Here is a 24,640-nt window from a genome sequence, read left to right as displayed (position 1 = left end):
AGAGTTGCTTCAGGAACAATCTGACAATGTACATATTCTGCTGATGTGCTGTCCTGTAGGCTTGTACTTTGTCTGTTTTAAGTCCATGAGTCTGTCCTTGGTCTAGTAGTGCCAGAACACCTGTGGCCACAGTATGATCGATAGATAAAGCATTTCTACATCTCCACGGGCCTGGATGAAAAAGTAGAGCAGTATGCACAGATATCTCATAGTGCACTAAGATGCACTGCAGCATGCACAGATTTTTCATAGTGCAATAGGATGCAGTGCAGTGCAGCACAGATTTCTCACAGCGAAGTAAGATGCAGTGCAGTGCACAGATTCCTCACAGCGCAGTAATAAGAAGTACATAGGTTCCGATTCCTCAAAGTGTAGTGAGATGCTGCACAGATACCTCACAGTGCAGTAAGATGCAGTGCACTGCACAGATTCCTCACAGTGCAGTAAGACACAGTGCACAGGTTCCTCAGTGCAGTAAGGTGGAGTGCACAAATTTCTTCAGTGTGCAGTAAGATGCAGTGCACAGGTTTCTCAGTGCAGTAAGATGCAGTGCACAGATTCCTCAGTGCAGTAAGGTGCAGTGCACATATTCCTCACAGTGCAGTTAGATGCAGTACAGTGCAGATTCCTCACAGTGCAGTAAGATGCAATGCACAGATCCCTAAGTGCAGTAAGATGCAGTGCAGTGTGCACAGATCCCTCACAGTGCAGTAATATGCAGTGCACATATCCCTCAGTGCAGTAAGATGCAGTGTGCAGATTCGATTCCTCACAGTGCAGTAAGATGCAATGCACAGATCCCTCAGTGCAGTAAGATGCAGTGCAGCACACAGATCTCTTCTTTAACACAAATGATGACCACAAACACCCCCAGGGCCGGAAGGAAAGCCCCCCAGAGGTCCCCGGATAGAAGAGCCCAGCTCAGCCCGTCTCCTGTCAGAGATTTCTTCCAGGATTATTCAGTCTATTTCTACAAACACAGCAGAAGGTGCTGACAATCTCCTACCTGAGCAGAAACCTGTGCAGAAATGTCCAGGCTCTCTCCTCCTGGGGCTGGGTAGGGGGGGGGGGGGGGGGGGTGGTGCAGGTGCAGATTTGGGATCTGAGCGGGGTTCTGTGAGGGTCTGAAGATGATGCACAGACAGACAGGGGGCCTTCCTCCTCTGCAGGAGGCTGGACAAAGAGGGAGAGGACGCTGCTGTCTCTGCCGCCGCTGATCCGAAAGCTCTTCTCCTAGACAAAACATAAATCTCACCCGCATGTAGCCGGACACTTCTCTTTGGCACATACGCAGACTGCCCACAGGCACCGGATGTAAACAGAAACTACTCTCCCGCACATGCGCAGCTTGCCCCAGTTACAGGGGCGAGGATACTACTTCCTCGCACATGCGCAGATTGCCCCAGTTACGGGGGGGGGCACTACTTTCTCGCACGTGCGCAGACTGCCCCATTTACCGGATGGAGACACTATTCTCCCGCATATGCGCATACTGCCTGAGTCGCCGCAGGAGGGAAAGGAGTCTTTGTTAACAGGGCCTCGTGTGAAACTGAAAAGGTAACAAGGAGCCCGGAATTCTGTCATTTTACATGCGTTTTATGTCTGAGACTCAAACACGAGACACCAAACCCTTCCACAGCTTCAGGCCCAGACAGACTGAAGGGAGCTCTGGGGGTGATGCAGCCGGCCCCCCCAAAAGAGGCAGACATCTAATTAAAAGAGAAAGAAGCAAAAACCTACACGAAACAAACAATCTGCACTGCCTCTCACTCACTATTCCATTGCCACTCACTCACTCCCTGCACCTCCACTCACTCCCTGCACTGCCTCACACTCACTGTTTGCACTCTCACTCCCTTCCTGCACTGTCCCTCACTCCCTGCACTGCCTCCCACTGACTCACTCCCTGCACTGCCTCTCACTCACTGTTTGCACTGACACTAACTCACTTCCTTCCTGCACTGTCCCTCACTCCCTGCATTGCCTGTTGCTCACTTCCTGCACTGTCACTCACTCCCTGCACTAACTCTCACTCCCTTCCTGCACTGCCACTCCCTCCCTCACACTCACTGTTTGCACTGACTCTCACTCACTCCCTTCCTGCACTGTCACTCAGTCCCTCTCACTCACTATTTGCACTGCCTCTAAATTCTTTCCAGCTGTCACTCACTCCCTGTACTGCCTCTCACTTACTGTTTGCACTGCCTCTCACTCACTTCCTTCCGGCACTGTCACTCACTCCCTGCACTGCCTCTCATTCATTGTTTGCATGCCTCTCATTCACTCCCTTCCGGCACTGTCACTCACTCATTGTTTGCACCGCCTCTCACTCACTCCCTTCCTTCACTGTCACTCTCTCCCTACCTCTTAACCTCTTCCTGCAGTGCCACTGAAAACCCTTCCTTTGAGGAAGAATTCCTATTCTCTCCCCCATGATCTCTATGGATGCTTGGACCACTTTGTTGATCCCACTATGTTACTCCTTTATGTACACAATGTGTCCTTCAGAAGCAAGATGCTGTCAGACCATAACCCTCTAGAATTACACATACAGGAGAGAAGAATCCACACTCCCAAATACACCTACAAGATACTACCCTCCTGGCTACAGGACTCTGCATTTACCAAAACATTTAAGAGACACAATCACCCATTAATGAAAATGAGAATACTGGCTGCTATCTCCTCCTGGAGTGGGAGGTGTTTAAAGTTGTGGTTAGAGGCATATGTATAAGAACTAAGATTGGAGTATGCAAAACGATTGAGTCTGTACTCAAACGAGAGGAAGGCTCCTTGCAAGAATTAGAGAGAGAGATGGTGATAACTGCAGGACGAAGGTGGCAACATAAGGAAGTTACAAATAAACATGCTGAATTACTAGAGTGCATAGACATGACATCCTGCTTGAGTAGAATGCATGCCATGTGTGATAGGGCACGGAAATTGCTTGTGTGGTTAATACAATCAAATAAATTGTATCTCTTCTCCCAATCTGTCAGAAATAGGTCTGGCAAATTAGTGCATGCACAAGGTGAGATGAATGCAGCATTCAAATAATACTATGCAGCATTATACAGCATTCCCACTGGTTCTAATGATGTGACAATGGATGAATTCAAAATGGTGTGGACTCCCCACAGACACCCCAGGGGTGCACTGAAGAAATAAAGAAGAAATAAATAAAGCCATCATGGTTGAGGAGTTCAGAAGCTCTGTTGGCACTTTAGCGAGGGTAAATATGCCAATTAGAGACAGCCTGCCAATTAGATTTTATACAGATTTTGAAGCACAGTTGAGCCCACAATTAAATAAATTATACAAATCTACAGGAATCAGGGTTGCTTTTCCCATCAATGAGTGAGACGCTAATAGCCTTGATATGCAAATCCAAATGCGATCCATTACGCATGTATTCTTACTGCCATCTGTCAATATTAAGTGCAAAGTATAAAATACTGGGCAAAATACTAAGGGAGAGACCGATGGCAAGTACAACTGAACTGATACATGAGGATTAAAACAGGTTTATCCTACAGTGAAGCACCTCCTTAAACATGCATAGATTTTACTAAATACTGGGCCGTGCAGACCTGGCCTTGATCCAGCAGTCTGGCAGTCAACCTTGAACAGTTCTTTGATACGCTCGATTTGAAATACATGCTCAGAGTGTTAGAAAAAATGCTAGGCCAACGGTGAGAGTTAGAATGGGACATATTATATCTTTAATGTATAAAGTAGCCAGAGGCTAAATATAATGTCACTTTAACCTTTGTTTTTTAGTCATTTTCTGTTTTTTTAATATACAGATATCCATCTCCATGTGCAGCATGGGTTTGGGGTTAGGGCCTGACCTGGGGCACCCACCCACATTTTTTTTATGTTGGGGTCTGCAGGGGGAGCCCCAAGGACAGCGTGGGCCTCTCTTGCACCCACCATGGTGGGAGCTGGCATTTGATTTTCAAAAGCGGGTGCCCACCAGGGAAACCCACATGTCCTTATTCTCACAGGTGTCCACATTTCCAGTGGGCCCATTTAGCCATCCCCACCAAGTCAGAATTCTGGGTTGCCACTTCTGCCTCTGAAATTTTGGTTTTGTCGTCTGCAAGGGAATTGAATCAGCGTTCTAGTGAGTCAGTGGGACAATCAGCATCTATGACTTTATTCTGTTCTAACATTTCCAGATTTCCTGCCACAACTCTTTGCTCCACACTTCCTTTGAATGAATGAACCAGTTATGTGCATGCCATGTGGGAAGCCAAACGGCTAATCCATTGGCAGTGGACCAAGAATCAGTGTAAAAATGACAAGTCCCAAGCAGCTCTTGCTTTATAGCTTGATACACAGAGTACAACTCTGCATATTGGCTACTTGTTCCTTCTCCTGTGGTGGTCAACAACTTTTCAGTAACTGGATTGTATAACACTGCTTTCCAAGGTCTTTTGGTACCATTTCCAGCATATGATACTAGCCTCTTGCACATGTCCTATACAGTGAGATTTAGGTAAAATCATCACCCACTGCATAATTGTTATTTCAGGTCTCAGAATTACATTATGACCTAGTGTTATTTGTTCAGTATCCACTAGAGCCCAATAACAGGCCAAAAGCTGTTCTTCAAAAGAAGTATAGCGCTCCCCAGAGTCAGGTAGTTTTCTAGTCCAGAATCCTAGGGGCACCCTCGTCCTCCTCTGTTTTTGCCACATATTCCAATTTGCATATTGTCCCTGAACAATTACATGTAACTCAATGTCTCCCTCTTGCACTGGCCACAAATCTAAAGTCTGTTGAATTATTTCATTTGCCAAATCAGAAGCATACTGCTGCTCTTCACCCCATTCAAACTCATGTTTTTTCCTGGTTAAAATTTTATTCTGATGATGGTCATATTGTTTCCAAAAATCAAACAATCTCATGAAACTCTGTGTCTCTTGCATATTGCGAGGAGTAGCAAACTCCAAAATATTTTGTTTTACCTGTAACATCTCTCTATGTTCTGGATTCCACTGAATTCCTAGAAACTGCACATTTTGCAACAGTCCCTGTGTCTTGTCCGAATTAATCGTACACATCGTACTCTGCAAAAGTTGTCTGAATATACCGGTAACAATGTCAACTTCTTGCTGGGTATAATCTTTTAAAGAATGCATTTCAACTCCTGCCAAAAACTGTGGGCTACTCTGCGCACAAACTACGCTCTGCTCATGCAGCTCACATTGGCCCTCACCTTTTGTAACCTCCTCATTACTGGAATGTGAAAAGTCAGATTCCCCTGTAACAGCTTGGTAGTTTTCAGCTTTATCTTGTAATAACTTGTTCTGGCTAAATTGCTCTCTTAATTTCTTATTTTGATATTCTGTTTACATCTCTCATGCATTTTTCTATAAGCAGACAAAAGTATCCAAATCCCCCTGTCTAGAACAAAAGGGATATCATTCCGTTCAAAAAGCACCTTTTCTAAACATGTAAACACATTTATTAAGTTTGTTTTATCCAAGCTCCCATCCCAAAATTTAGAAAATCCTGATAAACAAGAAAACACATTTGCCAAGACATCATAAGGCATTTTAATTTCACATGCATATTCAAACATGGTTTGCGGTGCTTCCTTTAACTGTCTAAATAAAAACATATTTACAGTTTTAAATTGTGCACTCCCAACCTCTCTTTGTAGACTGTCCGATCTACGCCACAATGTTTTGCTTTTCACTAATGACCGAACTGACAAAAATCTCTGGAATGCACTTCTTAGTTCAAAGAAGACATTTATTCTTTCACCACGAGGTTCCTAAAAGGAGATTAGCATGTTGAAAGCACACGTTTAAAAATAGTCACAGCAATGAAAGGAAAATACACCTGTAGCCGGGTGACGGACTCCGCGGCTCCATTTCATGCCGATCCGGGATCGGCATGGCACCTGACAGCTACCAAAGAGGACAAAACACTTGAAAACGGGAATCCGGATATCTGGATTCCCATAGACTTACCTGTGGAGGAACAGAAACCGCAACGCCGGGAGGAAAAGGAAGTGGTCGTCGGAGCCGGGAACGCAGATATCCAGGTTCCCGAGAGTGTAAAAAGTGAAGAAGGACTATGCGCGGCACGCACAGAAGAGGAGAACGCCGAGGAGGAAAGGACGGAGACTGCGGACAGAGAGGACAGCGAAGGATCCGAAAGAACCAGCGATCCACACCTTGGGGGAACAGAACCAGAGAACACCCGAGAGACCCCCATGGAGAGACAGGACAGTCTCGAGAGGCTCGAACTCCCCTGGAGGGACGTGGCTAAAGCAGGTACGGTCCTGCTTAAGGAATAAATTACTGTATATGGTCGGAAGGGAGGGGGGTGGAAGAGAGGGGTAGAGGGAAGAGTGGGGAAGGGGGGAGGAAGTTTGGAAAAGGGAACAACTCACAAACAAAAGGAGCACCAACCACTGAGCACGGGGATAGAGTGGTTTAATAGACATTGACGGAGACTGTGTACACAGAGATGTAGGGACGGGGTCCTACAGCCCTCACCATTAAATCCTGCCTCCTTCTCTTTTGCTTTTCTTCTCTTGGGAGGAGATATTGCTACCACACTCACTCAATCTCTCTCTCTCTACACTCCCTGCACGTTACTAAATACAAACTCACTTACAGAGACACTACTTACCTGCCTTTCGTTCCTCTTTTTCCAGTCCTCCTGACAGTACCACCGCTGGGAAACCATCTACCACCACTGAGACACCTGAGGGAGAAGAAACAGAGGATCACCCATCTTAAAACCCACAGATAGAGACTGTTATCAAGATACCGTTGAAATACAATAAAATCACGTATATTCACCCTTTCTCCTGAGTGTCGTTTTACTCCCTATCGCCATACCCACGGCCACAATACCAAAATGATTCTCCACTGCAATGTGCATAGAAAATATATGTAATGCAAAGAAAATAATGAATGAAACATGCATCACCGTAGGGCCTGCCAGATTCTTAATCCTTCTCATGCCAGGAAGACGATGACCCCATGCAACTGCAAAAGAGAAAGAGATCTCTAACATCACGGGAAGGATATCAGGCATCCGACGTCTAGAATCCTGATTGAGGCCACTCACCCTCTCACTGTCGTACTGGGTCTTTTTACATCTTAAAAAAAGAAAAAGAGCTTTCTGGAAAACCCCCCTCATTTCGTAATTCAGGCATGCTGGCTAGTTTAGGTCAGGGTGGAAAGAAACAGGATGGAACTGGCCAGTTTCCCAAGGTGTCTCTCCCAATCCTAAGCCGTTCCCTGCTGTACCAAAAACATCAGTCTAGTACATCCTTATCATGCTGACTGACTAACTCCTCCTTATTATGTACTAGCACTTCGGTGAGAAAGAGCACAAAAACAAGACAGAATGCACAGTTTACAATGTGGAAAAATCATGGGCAGCTTTAACATGGCAGTGTCTAATGCTACAATAAAGTCAATAGGCAGAATGAATCTAAAGCTAAACTGAATACAAAATGTAGTCTGTAACTGGTGAACACTGGACAGCTAATCAAGGTGCAAAGTGGTGCCACACAAAGTCAGTGGTCAAAGCACACATTTCACTACATCCAGGTCTAAATGTGGTACCCCCTTCCGTAATTTATATAGTCTCACTCTGACTATAATTATTTTCAGTAATACTCCCAGTGCTGCTTGCATTTTTATTCTCCAGTTCCAATAATTATCATTAAGTCTAAATCTGATTTCAGCAAATTCTGTATCCAGTATTGGTGGAATCTCTCAGTATTTTACACAAATTACTAACATTGTTTTTTGAACTTTCATTAGCTCAAGTTCCTAATATATTTATACAGATCCATTTTAGTCTGAATATAATAAAATTCTGACTTTTCACAAAATGATAGTCCCAGAGTTAGTACTTTTATTTCTGTATGTTCATCTTCAGTTATGAATGATGGGACTCTTGTTCTACTTCTGTGGATGCAGGGTGTGTGCCAGTGAGAATGATGCTGAGCAAAGTTGTCTGTTGCGTTGGTGGCTGAGTGAAGTTGTATGGTGGGATGGTGAAAGTAGTTCTGTTGATTAAGGTATACAGGTGCCATGTTGTGTAGTGACTTCAATGCATCTGTGAGAAGTTTGAACTGGCATCACTTCTGAGTCTGATGGTGGCATTTTGGATAGTCTGAAGTCTGTTTAGAAGATGGGATGGGACACTAGCGTAGAGTACGTTGCCATAGTCCAATCTGCTTGTGATTAGTGCAAACATGATGGTATGTCTGGTGCCCAGTGGGAGCCACTTGAAGTTTTTACATAACATGAGGAGGATGTGGAAACATGAGGAGGTGACGGGGTTGATCTGGGACTTCATGGTGAGGTTGGTGTCGAAGATGAGGCTTAGGTTCCTAGCTTAGTCAGTTGGGGTGTGTGGGGTCCAAGTTCACGGGGGGTCACCAGGTGGAGTCCTAAGGTGAGCTTTTATCCCTGAGGATCAGCACTTCAGTTTTGTTGCTGTTAAACTTGAGGCAGTTTTGTTTCATCCAAATGGCCATTTTGATCATGCATTGCTTGAAGATTGTCTTGGTGCTGATGGTGTAATCTGAAAGGGAAATAATGAGCTGGGTGTCATCAGCATAGGAGATTATATTGATTCCGTGGGATCTGATGATGTTAGCCAGAGGAGTCTTGTACCTGTTGAAAAGTTTCGGGCTGAGTGATGGCCCCTGTGGGACTCCGCAGATGAGGTCTTTGGGTTCTGATGTGAACAGTGTGAGCTTGACTTATTGAGTTCTTCTGGAGAGGAAGGAGGCTATCCATTTCAGAGTTGGTCTGTGTATTCCTGCTTTGTGTAGTCCTGTGATAAGTGTGTGGTGGAGACTGTTTTAAGGATGGCAGAGAGTTCAAAGAGGATGAAGGCGGCTAGGGTTGGTGTATTCCTTGGCAATGGTAAAAAGTTCCTTCTAGTTATTTGAGCTGGATTCGATTCTCAGGGTCAGAGTCTTTTCTTGGTCTTTATCAATTGATGTTTTAGCGTCTAAGAGTGGCCTTGTATGTGTTTCTATTTATGGTACCTTGGGTAGTTCTCCTTTTCTTTTCAAGTCAACATTGTACCAGTTAGCCTGTTAGTTGGATTTTTTGGGGTTTTGGTTTTTCAGGGGCACTTTGGGTATAGGCGCAGGTGGTGATCCAGTGGTTGAAGTTGTTTTTGTTGGTGGTAGAGTCTGGGTAGTTTAGTTGGAGGGTGGTGAGCCATTCCATTACTGTAACTTTATTTCAGCTGCACTGTGGGGTACTGTAGGGGTGGTTGGTTGCCCTGCTAAGTGGTATGGACGATGGAGTGATCCTTCCATGTGAGTGGAGTGATATGGCTGACTTTAACCTTGTCGCTGGAGGAGAAATAGGGGTCCAGGGCGTGTCCGGCAATGTGGCAAGGGCTTATACAAGCTGGGTCAGGTTCAAGTTCTATAGGCTGTGAAGCAGTTCTGTGGGGCTGGAGTACATTAGGGCCGTCCAGATGAAACTTATTTTTTTAAAACCATTTTTATTCGTTATTTAACAAGAAGAGCTGGCAAAAACCCTAAAACATGCAAGTTAGTAGGTATACAGACTCAAAAGGCCATTCCAAAAGGGCATTGCTTAACACTATTTCCAGCCCTAGTCTGTAGATCTGCAGAAAGGTGTGCAAAATAAGGGAATTGCTGGAATTCAAACTCTACTATAGTAGTAACCCTGGCATAACCAGAGAGGAAAATATCATTATATTATGAGATTGCTGCCAAAATGTGTCACTGGACTACATGGCGCTGACGTAACACCTTCCTAAATATCCATCGTTTATTTCATATAATGGATGTCGCTCGAGAGCAGTACCTATTTGCTGGCTGTCTGTCCCTGGATATCCAACAGGCCTTTGACACCCTGGGATGGGACTTCCAAGATAGTTGAGCTGGCCATATATGCAATACACCCAGCTTACCTACAGTGGGTGCAACTGTTGTACTCAGCACCCAAGGCCAGGGCCTGGAAAGGGCCTTATATCTCTGACTCGCGGGTATCTCTCTTATCCTGACTAGAATAAGGGTCCCTACAGGGTTCAAACCGACTGCCAACTAGAGACCCCATTTCTAACATTGGTTGTCAGGGGTGAGGATAGGACTTTCACTTGCATTTGACTTAGAGTGATTGGTGTACACTACCACCATATCGCAGACCACTATGTGCCACATACAGATTTTTGGTTTTTTAAATTTTTTCCTTTGACCTATTTTTGATCTTGAGTTCAAGTGAAACCCAACGACATCATGTCTCAATCCAGAGCATCTTCAGTTCCATCCCAGGATTTGATTTTTGAGGAGGATAGGTTAGAAACCTATACTGTAGAAGAGCTGAAAGCAGTTTGTAAAAACCTCAAAGTTCAGGTCAGAGGCCTCAACAAAAAGAAGGCAATACAAATGGCACCAAGGGCATGGGTAGCCGCCAGAGCTGCCAGTGGTCAGTCTGAGGATCCAAATGGAGAGTTTGCTGACACACATTCTATGGAAGATGTACTGAGGGTGCCAAGCAGCAGTGGTGGATCAAACGGCCTGACTCCAGAGGAGTTGGAGGACAGGAGACAAGCCAGGAGGCACCAGATTGAGTTGGAGAGATTAAAAATGGAGCCTCAGAGGGAGCAGCGAGCCATGGAGGAAAGAAAGATGCTTTTAGACCATGAGCTCAAAGTGAAAGAGCTGGGTGTGAGAAGCAGGTCCAGCCAGGATGGTGGCAGCAATTCATCAGTGCAGTCAGACAGAATTGTGCACATTCCTAAAAACGTAGTGAGAGAGTACAAGAAGGGAATTGACACTCAGAGGTGGTTTCAAGGATATGAGACATCCATCCACATGAATGGGGCCCCTGAGAAGAATTGAGGGGCAGGATTGTGGAAACACTTCACAAAGGAGGGGAGGAACACTTTGCTAGCTTTTGGTAAGGGGGTACAACCTCACCGACGCTGACATGAAGGAGGGCCTTCTCACTTGGTATGGTCTCACTCCTGACAAGTACAGGGATCAGTTTAGGCAGAGTAAGAAAACTAACTGAATCCCAGCCCTTGTTAGAATGTGTAGATTCGTTTTGCAGAGCACTGGATGGTTGGATGAAGGTCAGTAATGTGACAGATTTTAAGGGGCTTGTAGGAGGCTGGCCTGGCTTATAGTGGGTACCTGATGGTACTTACACATTGTGCCAGGTCCTGTTATCTCTTATTAATAGATTAGTAGTGTTCTAGCAGCTTAGGCCGATAGAGGTAGCTATAGCAGAGCAGTTTAGGCTGAACTAGGAGACATGCAAAGCTCCTACTGTACCACTTATATCATATAGGTACTATATCATAAGAAACACAATACTCAGAGTTACTAAAAATAAAGGTACTTTATTTCAGTGACAATGTGCCAAAAATATCTCAGAGGATATACTCCCTTAGGAGGTAAGTAAAACACACAAAATATACACAAAAACCAAAATCAGGTAAGTAAAACAGTCAAAAAGTAGTGCAAACACTGTAGAATACAGTAGGATGTAATAGGCCTGGGGCAACACAAACGATATACTAAGAAAGTGGAATGCGAACCATGAATGGACCCCTAGGCTAGTGTAGTGTGTCTCTGGGAGTGTAAGAAAACACTAAGGTTGTCCAAGATACCCCACCCCAAGGCCCTGGAAAGTAGGAGTAAAGTACTACTATTTCCCCAGAAACACACTAAACTCATGATAGAGGATTTTGCAAAGACTACAACAGACTGCAAAGCACTGAAGACGGATTCCTGGACCTGAGGACCTGCAAGGGAAGGGGACCAAGTCCAAGGGTCGTGAAAATGTCTAGGTGGGGCAGGAGCCCACTAAACCCTGGCTGGGGGACGCTACTCCTCCCCAGCCCTTGACACCTATTTCCAAAGGGGGAGGGTGTAACACCCTCTTTCACAGGAAATTCTTTGTTCTGCCTTCCTGGGACTGGGCTGCCCAGACCCCAGGAGGGCAGAACCCTGTCTGTGAGGTGGCAGCAGAGCTGGTTTGGCAGTACCCGGGGTCCATAGTGGATCCCCGGGGATGCATGAGATTGGCAACCCAATACCAGATTTGGCATGGGGGGACAATTCCATGATCCTAGACATGTTACCTGGCTATAATCGGAGTTACCATTGTGAAGCTACATATAGGTATTGACCTATATGTAGTGCACACGTGTAATGGTGTCCCCGCACTCACAAAGTCCGGGGAAATTGCCCTGAACTATGTGGGGGCACCTTTGCTAGTGCAAGGGTGCCCTCACACTTAGTAACTTTTCATCTAACGTTAACTAAGTGAGGGTCAGACATATAGGTGACTTATAAGTTACTTAAGTGCAGTGTAAAATGGCTGTGAAATAACGTGTGCGTTATTTCACTCCGGCTGCATTGGCAGTCCTGTGTAAGATTTGTCTGAGCTCCCTATGGGTGGCAAAAGAAATGCTGCAGCCATAGGGATCTCCTGGAACCCCAATACCCTGGGTACCTAGGTACCATATACTAGTGAATTATAAGGGTGTTCCAGTGTGCCAATTAGAATTCGTGAAAATGGTCACTAGCTTATAGTGACAGTTTTAAAGGCAGAGAGAGCATATGCACTGAGGTTCTGGTTAGCAGAGCCTCAGTGACACAGTTAGTCACTACAGAGATAGACACATTCAGGCCACAAGCTATGAGCACTGGGGTCCTGGCTAGCAGGATCCCAGTGAGACAGGCAAAAACAAACTTACATACATGTAAAAATGGGGGTAACATGCCAGGCAAGATGGTACTTTCCTACACAACCCTCCCCCCCTCCAAACGAGGGACAATAAGGCTAACCTTGCCCAGATGAGTCTTCTTTGTCTAAGTCGAAATATCTGGAGAGTCCATCTGCATTGGAGTGGGTACTCCCAGGTCAATGTTCCACTGTATAGTCCATTCCCTGTAGGGAGATGGACCACCTCAACCGTTTAGGGTTTTCACCTTTCATTTGTTTAAGCCATAATAGAGGTTTGTGGTCTGTCTGAACAATAAAGTGAGTACCAAACAGGTATGGTCTCAACTTTTTCAGTGCTCAGACCACAACAAAGGCCTCCCTCTCAATGGCAGACCAACACTTTTCTCTAGAGGTCAACCTCCTGCTGAAAAAAGCAACAGGTTGATCCTGGCCCTCACTGTTAAGCTGTGATAGAACTGCCCCTACTCTTAATTCAGAAGCATCAGTCTGGACTATGAATTTCTTGGAGTAACAAGGGCTTTTTAGGACAGATGCAGAGCACATGGCCTGTTTGAGCTCATCAAGAGCCTTTTGACAGCTAGCTGTCCACAATACCTTTTTAGGCATCTTTTTGCTGGTGAGGTCATTAAAAGGGGCTGCAGTGGAGCCATAATTCTTAATGAACCTCCTATAGTACACTGTGAGGCCTAGGAAGGCTCTCACCTGGGTTTGAGTTGTAGGGGGAGCCCATTCCATAATGGTCGGGATCTTCCCCTGCAGTGGTGCCATCTGTTCCCCACCTGCTAGGTGGCCCAGATAAACCACTTTCCCCTGCCCTGTCTGGCACTTTAAAGCCTTGATAGTGAGGCCTGCCTTTTGCAGGGCCTCCAAAACTTTACATAGGTGGACCAGGTGATCATCCCAGGTGGAGCTAAAGACAGCTATATCATCTAGATATGCTGCACTAAAGGCTTCCAATCCCTGCAGGACTGCATTCACCAACCTCTAAAAAGTGGCAGGTGCATTTTTCAATCCAAAGGGCATAACAGTGAACTGATAGTGCCCTCCGATGGTTGAAAATGTTGTTTTAGGGTTAGCATCTTCTGACAACTTAATCTGCCAATACCCTGCAGTTAAGTCAAAAGTGCTTAGATAATTGGCAGAAGCCAGTGTATCTATGAGCTCATCTGCCCTGGGTATAGGATGAGCATTAGTTTTGGTTACTTGATTGAGACCTCTATAGTCAACACAAAACCTCATTTCCTTTTTACCATCTTTACTATGAGGTTTGGGGACAAGCACCACTGGGCTAGCCCATGGGCTTTCAGATGGTTCAATTACTCCCAGATCTAACATTTTCTGTACCTCTTGTTTTATGCAATCTCTAACATGGTCAGGCTGCCTATAAATCTTACTTTTGACAGGGAAACTGTCTCTAGTGTCGATTGTGTGCTCACACCAGGTAGTTGTGCCTGGGATCAGTGAGAAGAGGTCAGAAAACTGATCTAAAAGATTTATGCAGTTGTCCTTCTGCTCAGCATTAAGGCAATCTGCAATCACCACTCCCTCCACTAAGCAATCAGCTTCAGTGGTGGAGAAGAGGTCAGGGAGAGGGTCACTCTCTTCTTCCTGCTCCTCATCAGTTGCCATAAGCAGGGTTAAGTCAGCCCTGTCATAATAAGGTTTTAGGCGATTGACATGGAACACCCTAAAGAGACTCCTGGCAGTGCCCAGGTCTACCAAATAAGTGACATCAACTTTCTTTTCTACTATGAGATGGGTTCCACTCCATTTGTCCTGGAGTGATCCTGGGGCCACAGGCTCCAATACCCACACCTTCTGTCCTGGGTGGTACTGGGTCAGGACAGCCTTCTGGTCATGCCATTGCTTTTGGAGCTCTTGGCTGGCCTGCATGTTTTTACTGGCCTTTTTCATGTACTCAGCCATTCTGGATCTTAGGCCAAGTACATAGTCCACAATGTCTTGCTTGGGAGCTTTTAAAGGTTGTTCCCAACCCTCCTTCACAAGAGCAAGGGGACCTCTTACAGGGTGCCAAAAGAGGAGTTCAAAGGGGCTGACGCCCACTCCTTTCTGGGGTACCTCCCTATAAGCAGAAAGGAGGCATGGCAACAGGACATCCCATCTCCTTCTGAGTTTTTCAGGGAGTCCCATGATCATGCCTTTAAGAGTTTTATTAAACCTCTCAACCAGACACTGCGGATGATAAGGAGTAGTGAACTTGTAAGTTACACCACACTCCTTCCACATAGCTTTGAGGTGTGCAGACATGAAGTTACTACCTCTGTCTGACACCACTTCCTTAGGGAAACCCACTCTGGAAAATATTCCCAGGAGGGCTTTTGCCACTGCAGGAGTTGTAGTGGTCCTTAAGGGTACAGCTTTAGGACACCTGGTGGCATTGTCCACTACCACAAGGATAAACCTATTGCCTGAAGCTGTTGGAGGGTCAAGGGGGCCAACTATGTCAACACCTACCCTTTCAAAGGGCACCCCAACCACTGGGAGTGGAATTAAGGAGGCCTTGGGTGTGCCACCAGTCTTGCCACTGGCTTGGCAAGTCACACGGGAGTGACAAAACTCCTTGGTGTCCTCTGACATGTGAGGCCAGTGAAACAATGGAACAAGTCTGTCCCAAGTTTTACTCTGGCCCAAATGCCCAGCCAAAGGAATATCATGTGCCAAAGTCAGACGAAAATCCCTATACTGCAAAGGGATGACCAATCTCCTGGCAGATCCAGGTTTAGGGTCCCTTGACTCATTGTAGAGGAGGTTATCTTCCCAATAAACTTTATGGCTATCAGTGATATCCCCATTCTGCTGTTTGACAGCTTGCTGTCTTAAACCCTCTAGTGTGGGACAGGTCTGCTGTGCCACACTCAGCTCTTCACCAGCAGGCCCCCCTGCACCCAAAAGCTCAGCAGTGTCTGCTGCCAGCTAATCTGGTGTAGGTTCTGCACAGGGATAGGATTCCTCTTCCTCAAAAGAAAAATCTTCTGGAGAGGGAGGGATAGTGGGCAAGGATTTACCCTTTCTACCGCTAGCTTTTGGGAGCACTTGGTCAATTTTTCTAGGATCCAAGTTTCCCTGTCCTCTTTGCTTCTGGGCCTGAGCCCTTGTGAGAGCAAAGATATGCCCTGGAATGCCCAGCATTGCTGCATGAGCCTCCAACTCCACTTCAGCCCAAGCTGATGTCTCCAAATCATTGCCTAGTCAGCAGTCTACAGGTAAATCAGTGGCTACCACTGGTCTTTGGACCAGTAGCCCCCCCCCCCAGTTGAGATTCACAACAGCCATGGGGTGGCTAAGAGTGTTGTTATGAGCATCAGTCACTTGGTACTGCGGTCCCACGAAGCCGGAGGTCAGCTCAGGGAATTGAGCAATGCAGGACGGAGTGCTGGGGACCTGGGCTTGGCTGTGCATTAAGGATTCCTTGGAAAAGTGCACAGACGCCCTAGCAGCTGAAGTTCACTCAGTGCACAGGATTACTGTCTGGAGAGGGGAGGCAAGGACTTACCTCCTCCAAATTTGGACAGTTGGACCAATGGACAGTCTGGGTCACTTGGGTCCACCACCTGTGTTCCAGGGGCCACGCTCGTCAGGTTGAGAGGTGTCCCAGAGTACCGGTGACGCTGAAGTTTGGTGCCTGCTAGGGGTAAGATTCCGTCGACCCACAGGAGATTTCTTCGTTGCTTCCAGTGCAGAATGAAGGCAGGCAGCCCCCAAAGCATGCACCACCAGGACACAGTCGAGAAAGCAGACAGGATTAGGCGCTACAATGTCACTGGTAGTCTTCTTGCTATTTGTATGCAGTTTTGCAGTCGTCCTGGAGCAGTCAGCGGTCGATCCTTGGCAGAAGTCGAAGAGAGAGATGCAGATGAACTCTGGTGAATTCTTGCAAGTCATTATCTGAGGAAAAGCCCACAGGAGAGACACTAAATTGCCGTCAGAGGAGGATTGGCCACTTAGTCAGGTAAGCACCTATCAGGAGGGGTCTCTGACGTCACCTGCTGGCACTGGCCACTCAGAGGCCTCCAGTGTGCCCTCACACCTCTGGATTCAAGATGGCAGAGGTCTGAGACACACTGGAGGAGCTCTGGCACCACCCCTGGGGTGGTGATGGACAGGGGAGTGGTCACTCCCCTTTCCTTTATCCAGTTTCGCACCAGAGCAGGGACTGAGGGTTCCCTGAACCGGTGTAGACTGGCTTATGCAAGGAGGGCACAATCTGTGCCCTTCAAAGCATTTCCAGAGGCTGGGGGAGGCTACTCCTTCCCATCCCTTAAAACCTTCTTCCAAAGGGAGAGGGTGTAACACCCTCTCTCAGAGGAAATTCTTTGTTCTGCCTTCCTGGGACTGGGCTGCCCAGACCCCAGGAGGGCAGAACCCTGTCTGTGGGGTGGCAGCAGCAGTAGCTGCAGAGAAAACCCCAGAGAGCTGGTTTGGCAGTACCCGGGGTCCATAGTGGAGCCCCGGGATGCATGGGATTGGCACCCCAATACCAGATTTGGTATGGGGGGACAATTCCATGATCCTAATCGTGTTACATGGCCATAATTGGAGTTACCATTGTGATGCTACATATAGGTATTGACCTATATGTAGTGCACGCATGTAATGGTGTCCCCAAACTCACAAAGTCTGGGGAAATTGCCCTGAACTATGTGGGGGCACCTTTCCTAGTGCAAGGGTGCCCTTACACTTAGTAACTTTGCACCTAACCTTCACTAAGTGAGGGTTAGATATATAGGTGACTTATAAGTTACTTAAGTGCAGTGTAGAATGGCTGTGAAATAACGTGTGCGATATTTCACTCAGGCTGCAGTGGCAGTCCTGTGTAAGATTTGTCTGAGCTCCCTATGGGTGGCAAAAGAAATGATGCAGCCCATAGGGATCTCCTGGAACCCCAATACCCTGGGTACCTAGGTACCATATACTAGGGAATTATAAGGGTGTTCCAGTGTGCCAATTAGAATTGGTGAAAATGGTCACTAGCCTATAGTGACAATTTTAAAGGTAGAGAGAGCATATGCACTGAGGTTCTGGTTAGCAGAGACTCAGTGACACAGTTAGTCACTACACAGATACATTCAGGCCACAAACTATGAGCACTGGGGTCTTGGCTAGCAGGATCCCAGTGAGACAGGCAAAAACAAACTTACATACATGTACAAATGGGGGTAACATGCCAGGCAAGATGGTAATTTCCTACAGGGCTGTACAACTTAAATGCGTGGGAGCATTTGCCTAGTCTGTGTTTTGCAGAACTGCGCCAGCACTTGACTGATATTAAGCTGACTGACCCCAGGTAGCTTGCTATGGAGGCGGATCGCTGGGTGAGTACCAGATTCCACAAAAAGGTATATGGGGGAGATTCTGCCAAAGGTGGGTAGGGTTCCCAGCAGCAGAGTGGGGGGGATAAGGTAAACAAAATGAGTCTCCCAAAGTGCCCCAATCTAGTAACCCGGATAGGAAATCTCACCCCCCATGAGATAAGAAACCATGGGCCTCTTCAGGAAGGCCTGCAGAGGCAGGGCACCGTAAGTGCTTTGCTTATGACCAGGAGGGTCACATGAAGGGAGATCCCAAATGTCCCAAGTGGACACCACCACCCAGCGGTGGGCAGACCAAGGGGTTGATCAGTGTGGCGCTAGGAAAAGAGGTGGTCCCAGGTGGGTGTGGTGATCCCACAGAGATGACCCTTGTCTCACTAGGGGAGGGTGAGATGGTCCAGACAAACCTAATGCCTGATAACACTAAGAAATACAGGCAGTGGGTGACCATCAATGGGCAGAGTAGAAGCTCTCAGAGATACTGGAGCCAGTGTGACCACGGTCCAGTGTCACCTGGTGTCTGAAGAGCACATGTTCCCTGGTGTATTCCACCAAGTTGTTGAAGTGGACAAGTCGGAGCGCCATTGTAAGGTGGCACAGGTTCCCTTTGAGTGGGGCGGGGTCTCAGGTTCCTTTAGGGTGGCTGTGAGTCCTACCATGCCAGTTGACTGTCTGCTAGGCAACGGCCTGGAGGCTTCCACCTGGAAGGAGGTGGAGCTCAGGTCGCACTTGGAGATGTTGGGGTTGCCAGAGTGGGTATGCCTGACCTCTTAGTCCATGTTAGCCAGTCAGTGTGATCAGACAGACCTGGAGCCTGAAACAGTGCCCCAGGTGACTGCCAAGAGAAAGGGCAAGGGTCATGGGAAACCCACCCCAGAAGTTCCCACGGTCTGCGAGGAGGCTGACCTCGAGGAGGAAGCCCTAGCACCTACAGGGGAGCAAGTGGCTGAACTGGGAGACCTACCTGAGCTGACCAATTGACAGCAAGAGCGGGATCCCACTAGAGAGGAGTTCTGCACAGTGCAGAAGGTGTGCCCTACTCTCATGGGTCTTAGGCAGCAGGCCAAAGACCAGGACCTTGGTGCTGAGCCCTAGGATCACCTGCTATACTGGGAGAATGATCTTCTGTATAGCAATCCTAAGGTTGCTGAACTTGGGCAGCCCGTGTGCTGGTGGTACCCTAGCGCTCCAGAGCCTTCCTACTGGGTTTGGCTCATGATGTGCCTTTGGCAGTACATTTGCGGCAAGGCAAGACCTTTGACAGGCTTGTTACCCACTTTCATTGGCCCCAAATGAGAAAAAAATCAGACGCGTTCAGTAGATCCTGCCAGACTTGCCAAGCAAGTGACAAAAGTGGAGGGAAATGTAAGGCCCCCCCAACCATTTCCTGTTGTGAGCACCCCTTTTGCAATTACAAAGTGGGGCCTCTGGACCCCAAGACAGCCCTAGGCAACAGGTTCATCCTGGTCTTGGTGGACCATGCCACCCGGAACCTATCCCTCTGAAAACAGTGACAGTGCACGTTCTGGCCAAGGTACTGTTGGGAATCTTTACCTAATTGGGTTTCCCCAAGGACGTGGTGTCTGACCTTGGTACCAACTTTATGTTCATGAACATAAAGACCATGTGGAAGGAATGTGGAGTGAACTACAAATTCACCTCTCCTTACCGCCCCCAAAGTAACAGGTTGGTTGAAAGATTCAAACGCACCCTGAAAGGCCTGATTGGGGGTCTGTTAGACTCCATGAGGTGTAAGTGGGATGTCCTCTTGCCATGCCTTCTCTTTGCCTACCGGTAAGTACCACAGAAGGGGGTTGGCTTTAGCCCCTTTGAACTGTTGTATGGGCACCCGGTCAGAGGACCTCTAAGTCTGGTAAAAGAGGGCTGGGAGCAAGCTCCTAGGAAGCCACCCCAGGATGTATTTAGTTACATGCTGGCCTTCCGAAACCAGACCGCCCGCTTCAGGAAGCTCGCACAAGAGAACTTTGAGGCAAGCAAGGAGGACATGAAACACTGGTACGACCTGAATACCACTCTGGTTGAGTTTCATCCTGGCCAAAAAGTGTGGGTCATGGCCCCCGTAGAGTCTTGTGCTCTGCAGGACAGGTGGTCAGGGCCATTTGAGGTGAAGGAGTGCAAGAGTGACGTCACCTACTTGGTGGACTTGCAGACTCCTAGGAACCCCTTGAGGGTTCTACATGTGAACCGCCTCAAACCTCACTTTGAGAAGTCCAAGTTAACCATGCTTCTGGCTACAGATGATGGAACAGAAAAGGAGAGTGAACTTCTCCCTGACCTCCTGTCTGCCAAGGAGCAGGATGGGTTAGTAGAAGGCGTAGTCCTCTCCCCTACTCTGACTCTAGAACAGAAGAGTGAGTGTTGCCAGTTACTGAAACACTTTGCCACTCTATTCACACTCACTCCAGGTGTCACCCATCTATGCTTGTAGGATGTGGACACTGGGGACAGCCTGCCTGTGAAAAACAAAGTTTACAGGTTGGCTGATAGAATGAAGGCCAGCATCAAGGAAGCGGTTTCCAAGATGATGACTTTAGGGGTGATTGAGCACTCTAGCAGCCCTTGGTCCAGCCCAGTGGTCTTGGTACCCAAGCCTGCTGCACCTGGTGCCACACTAGAACTTCGGTTCTGTGTGGACTACCGGGCGCTCAATGCCATCACCAAAACAGATGCCCACCCCATCCCCAGAGCTGATGAGCTCATAGATCGGTCGGGGGCAGCCAAGTTCCTCAGCACGTTTGATTTAACGTCTGGGTACTGGCAGATTGCCTTAACCGAGGGGGCCAAGGAGAGGTCAGCGTTCTCAACAACAGAGGGGCACTTCCAGTTCCGGGTCATGCCCTTCGGGTTGAAGAACACCCCTTCCACCTTCCAGAGGCCGGTCAATCAGGTTCTGGCTGGGCTTGAAAACTTCAGTGCTGCCTACCTTGACGACATTGCTGTTTTCAGCTCCAGTTGGGAGGACCACCTGCACCACCTCTGGGAAGTGTTGAAGGCGTTGCAAGCTGCAGGCCTCACTATCAAGGCCATTAAGTGCCAGATAGGGCAGGGGTCGGTGGTGTACTTAGGATACCAGGTAGAGAGTGTCCGGGTGGCATCCCTACATCCCAAAATTGATGCCATTCAGGCTTGGGCACCCCCCAAGACCCAGACAGAGGTGAGAGCCTTCTTAGGTCTCACTGGGTACTACAGGAGGTTTGTCAAGGAATATGGCACCATTGTTGCCCCCTTGACAGAGCTGCCTTCTAAGCAGCAGCCTAGACAGGTGATCTGGACTGAGGCATGCCAGACCCCGTTTGACACCCTGAAGGAGGCCATGTGAACAGTGCCCGTCCTACTGGCCTCTGACTTCTCCAAGGAGTTTGTGGAATAGACAGATGCTTCTGAGTATGGTGTGGGAGAAGTACTTTCACTCTCTAGACCAGCCTTTCGTCTTCCTTAGCAGGAGACTACTCCCAAGGGAACAGAAGTAGAGTGCAATTGAAAGGGAAACTTTTGCTGTGGTCTGGGCACTGAAGAAGCTAAGACCCTACATGTTTGGGTCTCACTTCCATGTTCAGACCGACCACAGGTCCACAGGCCCCTCAGATGGTTAATGCAGATGATGGGTGAGAACCCAAAACTGCTGAGGTGGTCCATTTCCCTACAGGGGATGGACTTTACGGTGAAACACCGCCCTGGCACAGAACACGCCAACACTGATGGTCTGTCCATGTTCTTCTGCCTTAGCGATGAGGACTCCCCCCTACTCTCAGCTGGAGGGACATGTGTTAGACCTGGCAGCTTTTTGGCGTGTCTCCTTTGTTTTTTTGCCTTCTGACCTCCTGGTTTTATGGTGTACTGGACTCTGTTTTTGCTGGTTTATTGTCTCTGCGCACTGTACCAATGCTAATCAGTGGTAAAGTGCAAGTGCTCCCCATATAAATTGTACTGTGGATTTGGTACTAATAAGTCCCTAGTGAAATGCACTAGAGGTGCCCAGGGCCTGTAAATCAAATGCTACTCGTGGGCATGCAGCACTGGTTGTGCCACCTACTTTGGTTGCCCTGTAAACATGGGTGAGACCTGCCACTGCAGTGTCTGTGTGTGCAGTTTTTAACCGCCAACTCGACTTGGCAAGTGTACCCACTTGCCAGGCCTAAACCTTCCCTTTTACTACATGCAAGACACCCCGTAAGGTAGGCCGTAGGCCAAGTGCATGGGCAGTGCAGGGGCCTATGACGCCCCCATTCTGCCAACCTTTCGATGGCGGTCCGATCGTCATGAAAAGGCTGGCAGAATGGAGTCTCGTAATCCCCAGGGCGGCGCTGCATGCAGCGCCACCCTGGTGGATTACAACCGGCGGGACCGCCAGGCTGCCGACTGGCGGCAACCTGGTGGTGTCGGCCCGCCACGGTCGTAATGTGACTCCCGGACCGGCACGAGCGCAGAGGTCTGACCGCCACCGTGGGCCTGGCAGTCCTAGGACCGCTATCAATCAGTCAATCAATCAGGAATTTGTAAAGCGCACTACTCACCCGTAAGGGTATCAAGGCGCTGAGGAGGGTGGAGGGAGAAGGGGGTGGGGAGGTGCTGCTACTCCTCGAACAGCCAGATCTTAAGAAGTTTCCTGAAAGTAAGAAGGTCTTTGGTTTGACACTGGTGGGTGGGAAGAGTGTTCCACGTTTTGGCGGCGAGGTGCGAGAATGATCTACCACCTGTTGTAGTTCTGCAGATGCGTGGGACGGTAGCGAGGGCAAGGTCGGCGGAGCGGAGATTTCGGGTCGGGGTATTAGCGCTAGGGTCATAATGAGTGCCATTGTGTCCAATAAAAAAGTGAAGGGGTCTAACAATTAGTTAACCTTGTTGAGCTTCAACTATCACAATTACCCTATTTTTCCAGTTTGTAAGAAAAATTAACTCATGTACTCCTTGGAGAGAACCATAGGCCTGATTTTTGATTCCTGAGCCTCTGAATGTAATGTATGATCTTCATAGTCTCATTAAACTTTGATACAATCATCACTTATTAGATGAAATTAACAAAACCCTTTGAAAACATGTTAACATTCTAAAGAAACCACAATCAAAGCATCAATGTAAAAACAAAGTAGAACGTGAAAAGCAAAGTATATAATCTGCCCATCTTGGAAGTCGTTAGACACCATATGGAATGAATGTAAATGGCTGGAACACTTCATCATTATATAGCAAAGAAACAAGAAAAGGCTTTAGGAGACATTAAATACTAGAAATTGAAATATTTAAACTATTAAAACCTTTCATGTAAAACCAAATACTTGGGTAAACTGATTGACAAAGGTTTTCAATTCGCATTGTTTAAATGTTAATTTCCCTTCACATGTACATGCACTGGATGTAGAAACTCTTGCACATGCTTACATAGATACTGCTGAAGTCAGAATGGCTCCTGGCCTTACTAGCCTTCCGGTAGATCGGTTTCAAGCTTGCCCCAAGGTTTTAGACAAAAGTTTAATTATGTTCCTCAAAAATACTTTCTCCTCAGAACTTATTCTAGATTCTTGGTGTGACTCTTTGATAGATCGATATTTAACCCCTTCGCTGCCAGGCCTTTTCCCCCTCCTGTGCCGAGCCTTTTTTTGGCTATTTGGTGCAGTTCGCGCTTAGGCCCTCATAACTTTTTGTTTACATAAGCTACCCACGCCAAATTTGCGTCCTTTTTTTCCAACATCCTAGGGATTCTAGAGGTACCCAGACTTTGTGGGTTCCCCAGAAGGAGGCCAAGAAATTAGCCAAAATACAGTGAAAATGTCGTTTTTTAAAAAGAAAATGGGAAAAAGGGGCTGCAGAAGAAGGCGTGTGGTTTTTTCCCTGAAAATGGCATCAACAAAGGGTTTGCAGTGCTAAAATCACCAGCTTCCCAGCTTTCAGGAACAGGCAGACTTGAATCAGAAAACCCAATTTTTCAACACAATTTTGGCATTTTACTGGCACATACCCCATTTTTATGATTTTTTGTGCTTTCAGCCTCTTTCCAGTCAGTGACAGAAATGGGCATGAAACCAATGCTGGATCCCAGAAACCGCAACATTTCTGAAAAGTAGACAACATTCTGAATTCAGCAAGGGTTAATTTGTGTAGATCCTACAAGAGTTTCCTACAGAAAATAACAACTGGAAAAGAAAAATATTGAAATTGAGGTGAAAAAAACATCAATTTTTCTCTACGTTTTACTCTGTAACTTTTTCCTGCAATGTCAGATTTTCGAAAGCAATATACCGTTACGTCTGCTGGACTCCTCTGGTTGCGGGACATATAGGGCTTGTAGGTTCATCAAGAACCCTAGGTACCCAGAGCCAATAAATGAGCTGCACCCTGCAGTGCGTTTTGATTCTATACCGGGTATACAGCAATTCATTTGCTGAAATATAAAGAGTGAAAAATAGCTATCAAGAAAACCTTTGTATTTCTAAAAAGGGCACAAAATAAGGTGTTGAGGAGCAGTGGTTATTTGCACATCTCTGAATTCCGGGGTGACCATACTAGCATGTGAATTACAGGGCATTTCTCAAATAGATGTCTTTTTCACACACTCTCTTA

General features: G+C 47.2%; 2 protein-coding genes across 3 annotated transcripts in view; one reads left to right on the top strand and one right to left on the bottom strand.

The window, feature by feature from the left end:
* The window catches only part of LOC138287342 (zinc finger protein 436-like), a 56,357-nt gene extending 55,031 nt beyond the window's left edge, over positions 1-1,326 (bottom strand). Inside the window, exon 1 of one of the 2 annotated variants that reach the window (XM_069227700.1) lies at positions 1,256-1,326. The gene's annotated coding sequence lies outside the window, so the exon portion shown is untranslated. Of the gene's footprint in view, positions 1-1,006 lie in introns of both variants that reach the window. The other variant, XM_069227699.1, reaches the window with a different exon arrangement.
* A 13-nt stretch (positions 1,327-1,339) lies between these two features.
* The window catches only part of LOC138286966 (uncharacterized), a 99,296-nt gene continuing 75,995 nt past the window's right edge, over positions 1,340-24,640 (top strand). Inside the window, exon 1 of the mRNA XM_069227334.1 lies at positions 1,340-1,557. Within this exon, the coding sequence (XP_069083435.1) occupies positions 1,340-1,557 (218 nt within the window). The remainder of the gene's footprint in view (positions 1,558-24,640) is intronic.

Source organism: Pleurodeles waltl, chromosome 4_1 (assembly GCF_031143425.1).
Source record: "Pleurodeles waltl isolate 20211129_DDA chromosome 4_1, aPleWal1.hap1.20221129, whole genome shotgun sequence".
Classification (NCBI taxonomy): domain Eukaryota; kingdom Metazoa; phylum Chordata; class Amphibia; order Caudata; family Salamandridae; genus Pleurodeles; species Pleurodeles waltl.
The sequence above is the reverse complement of the archived record's forward strand: the minus strand, read 5'-3'. Positions and strand labels throughout refer to the sequence as shown.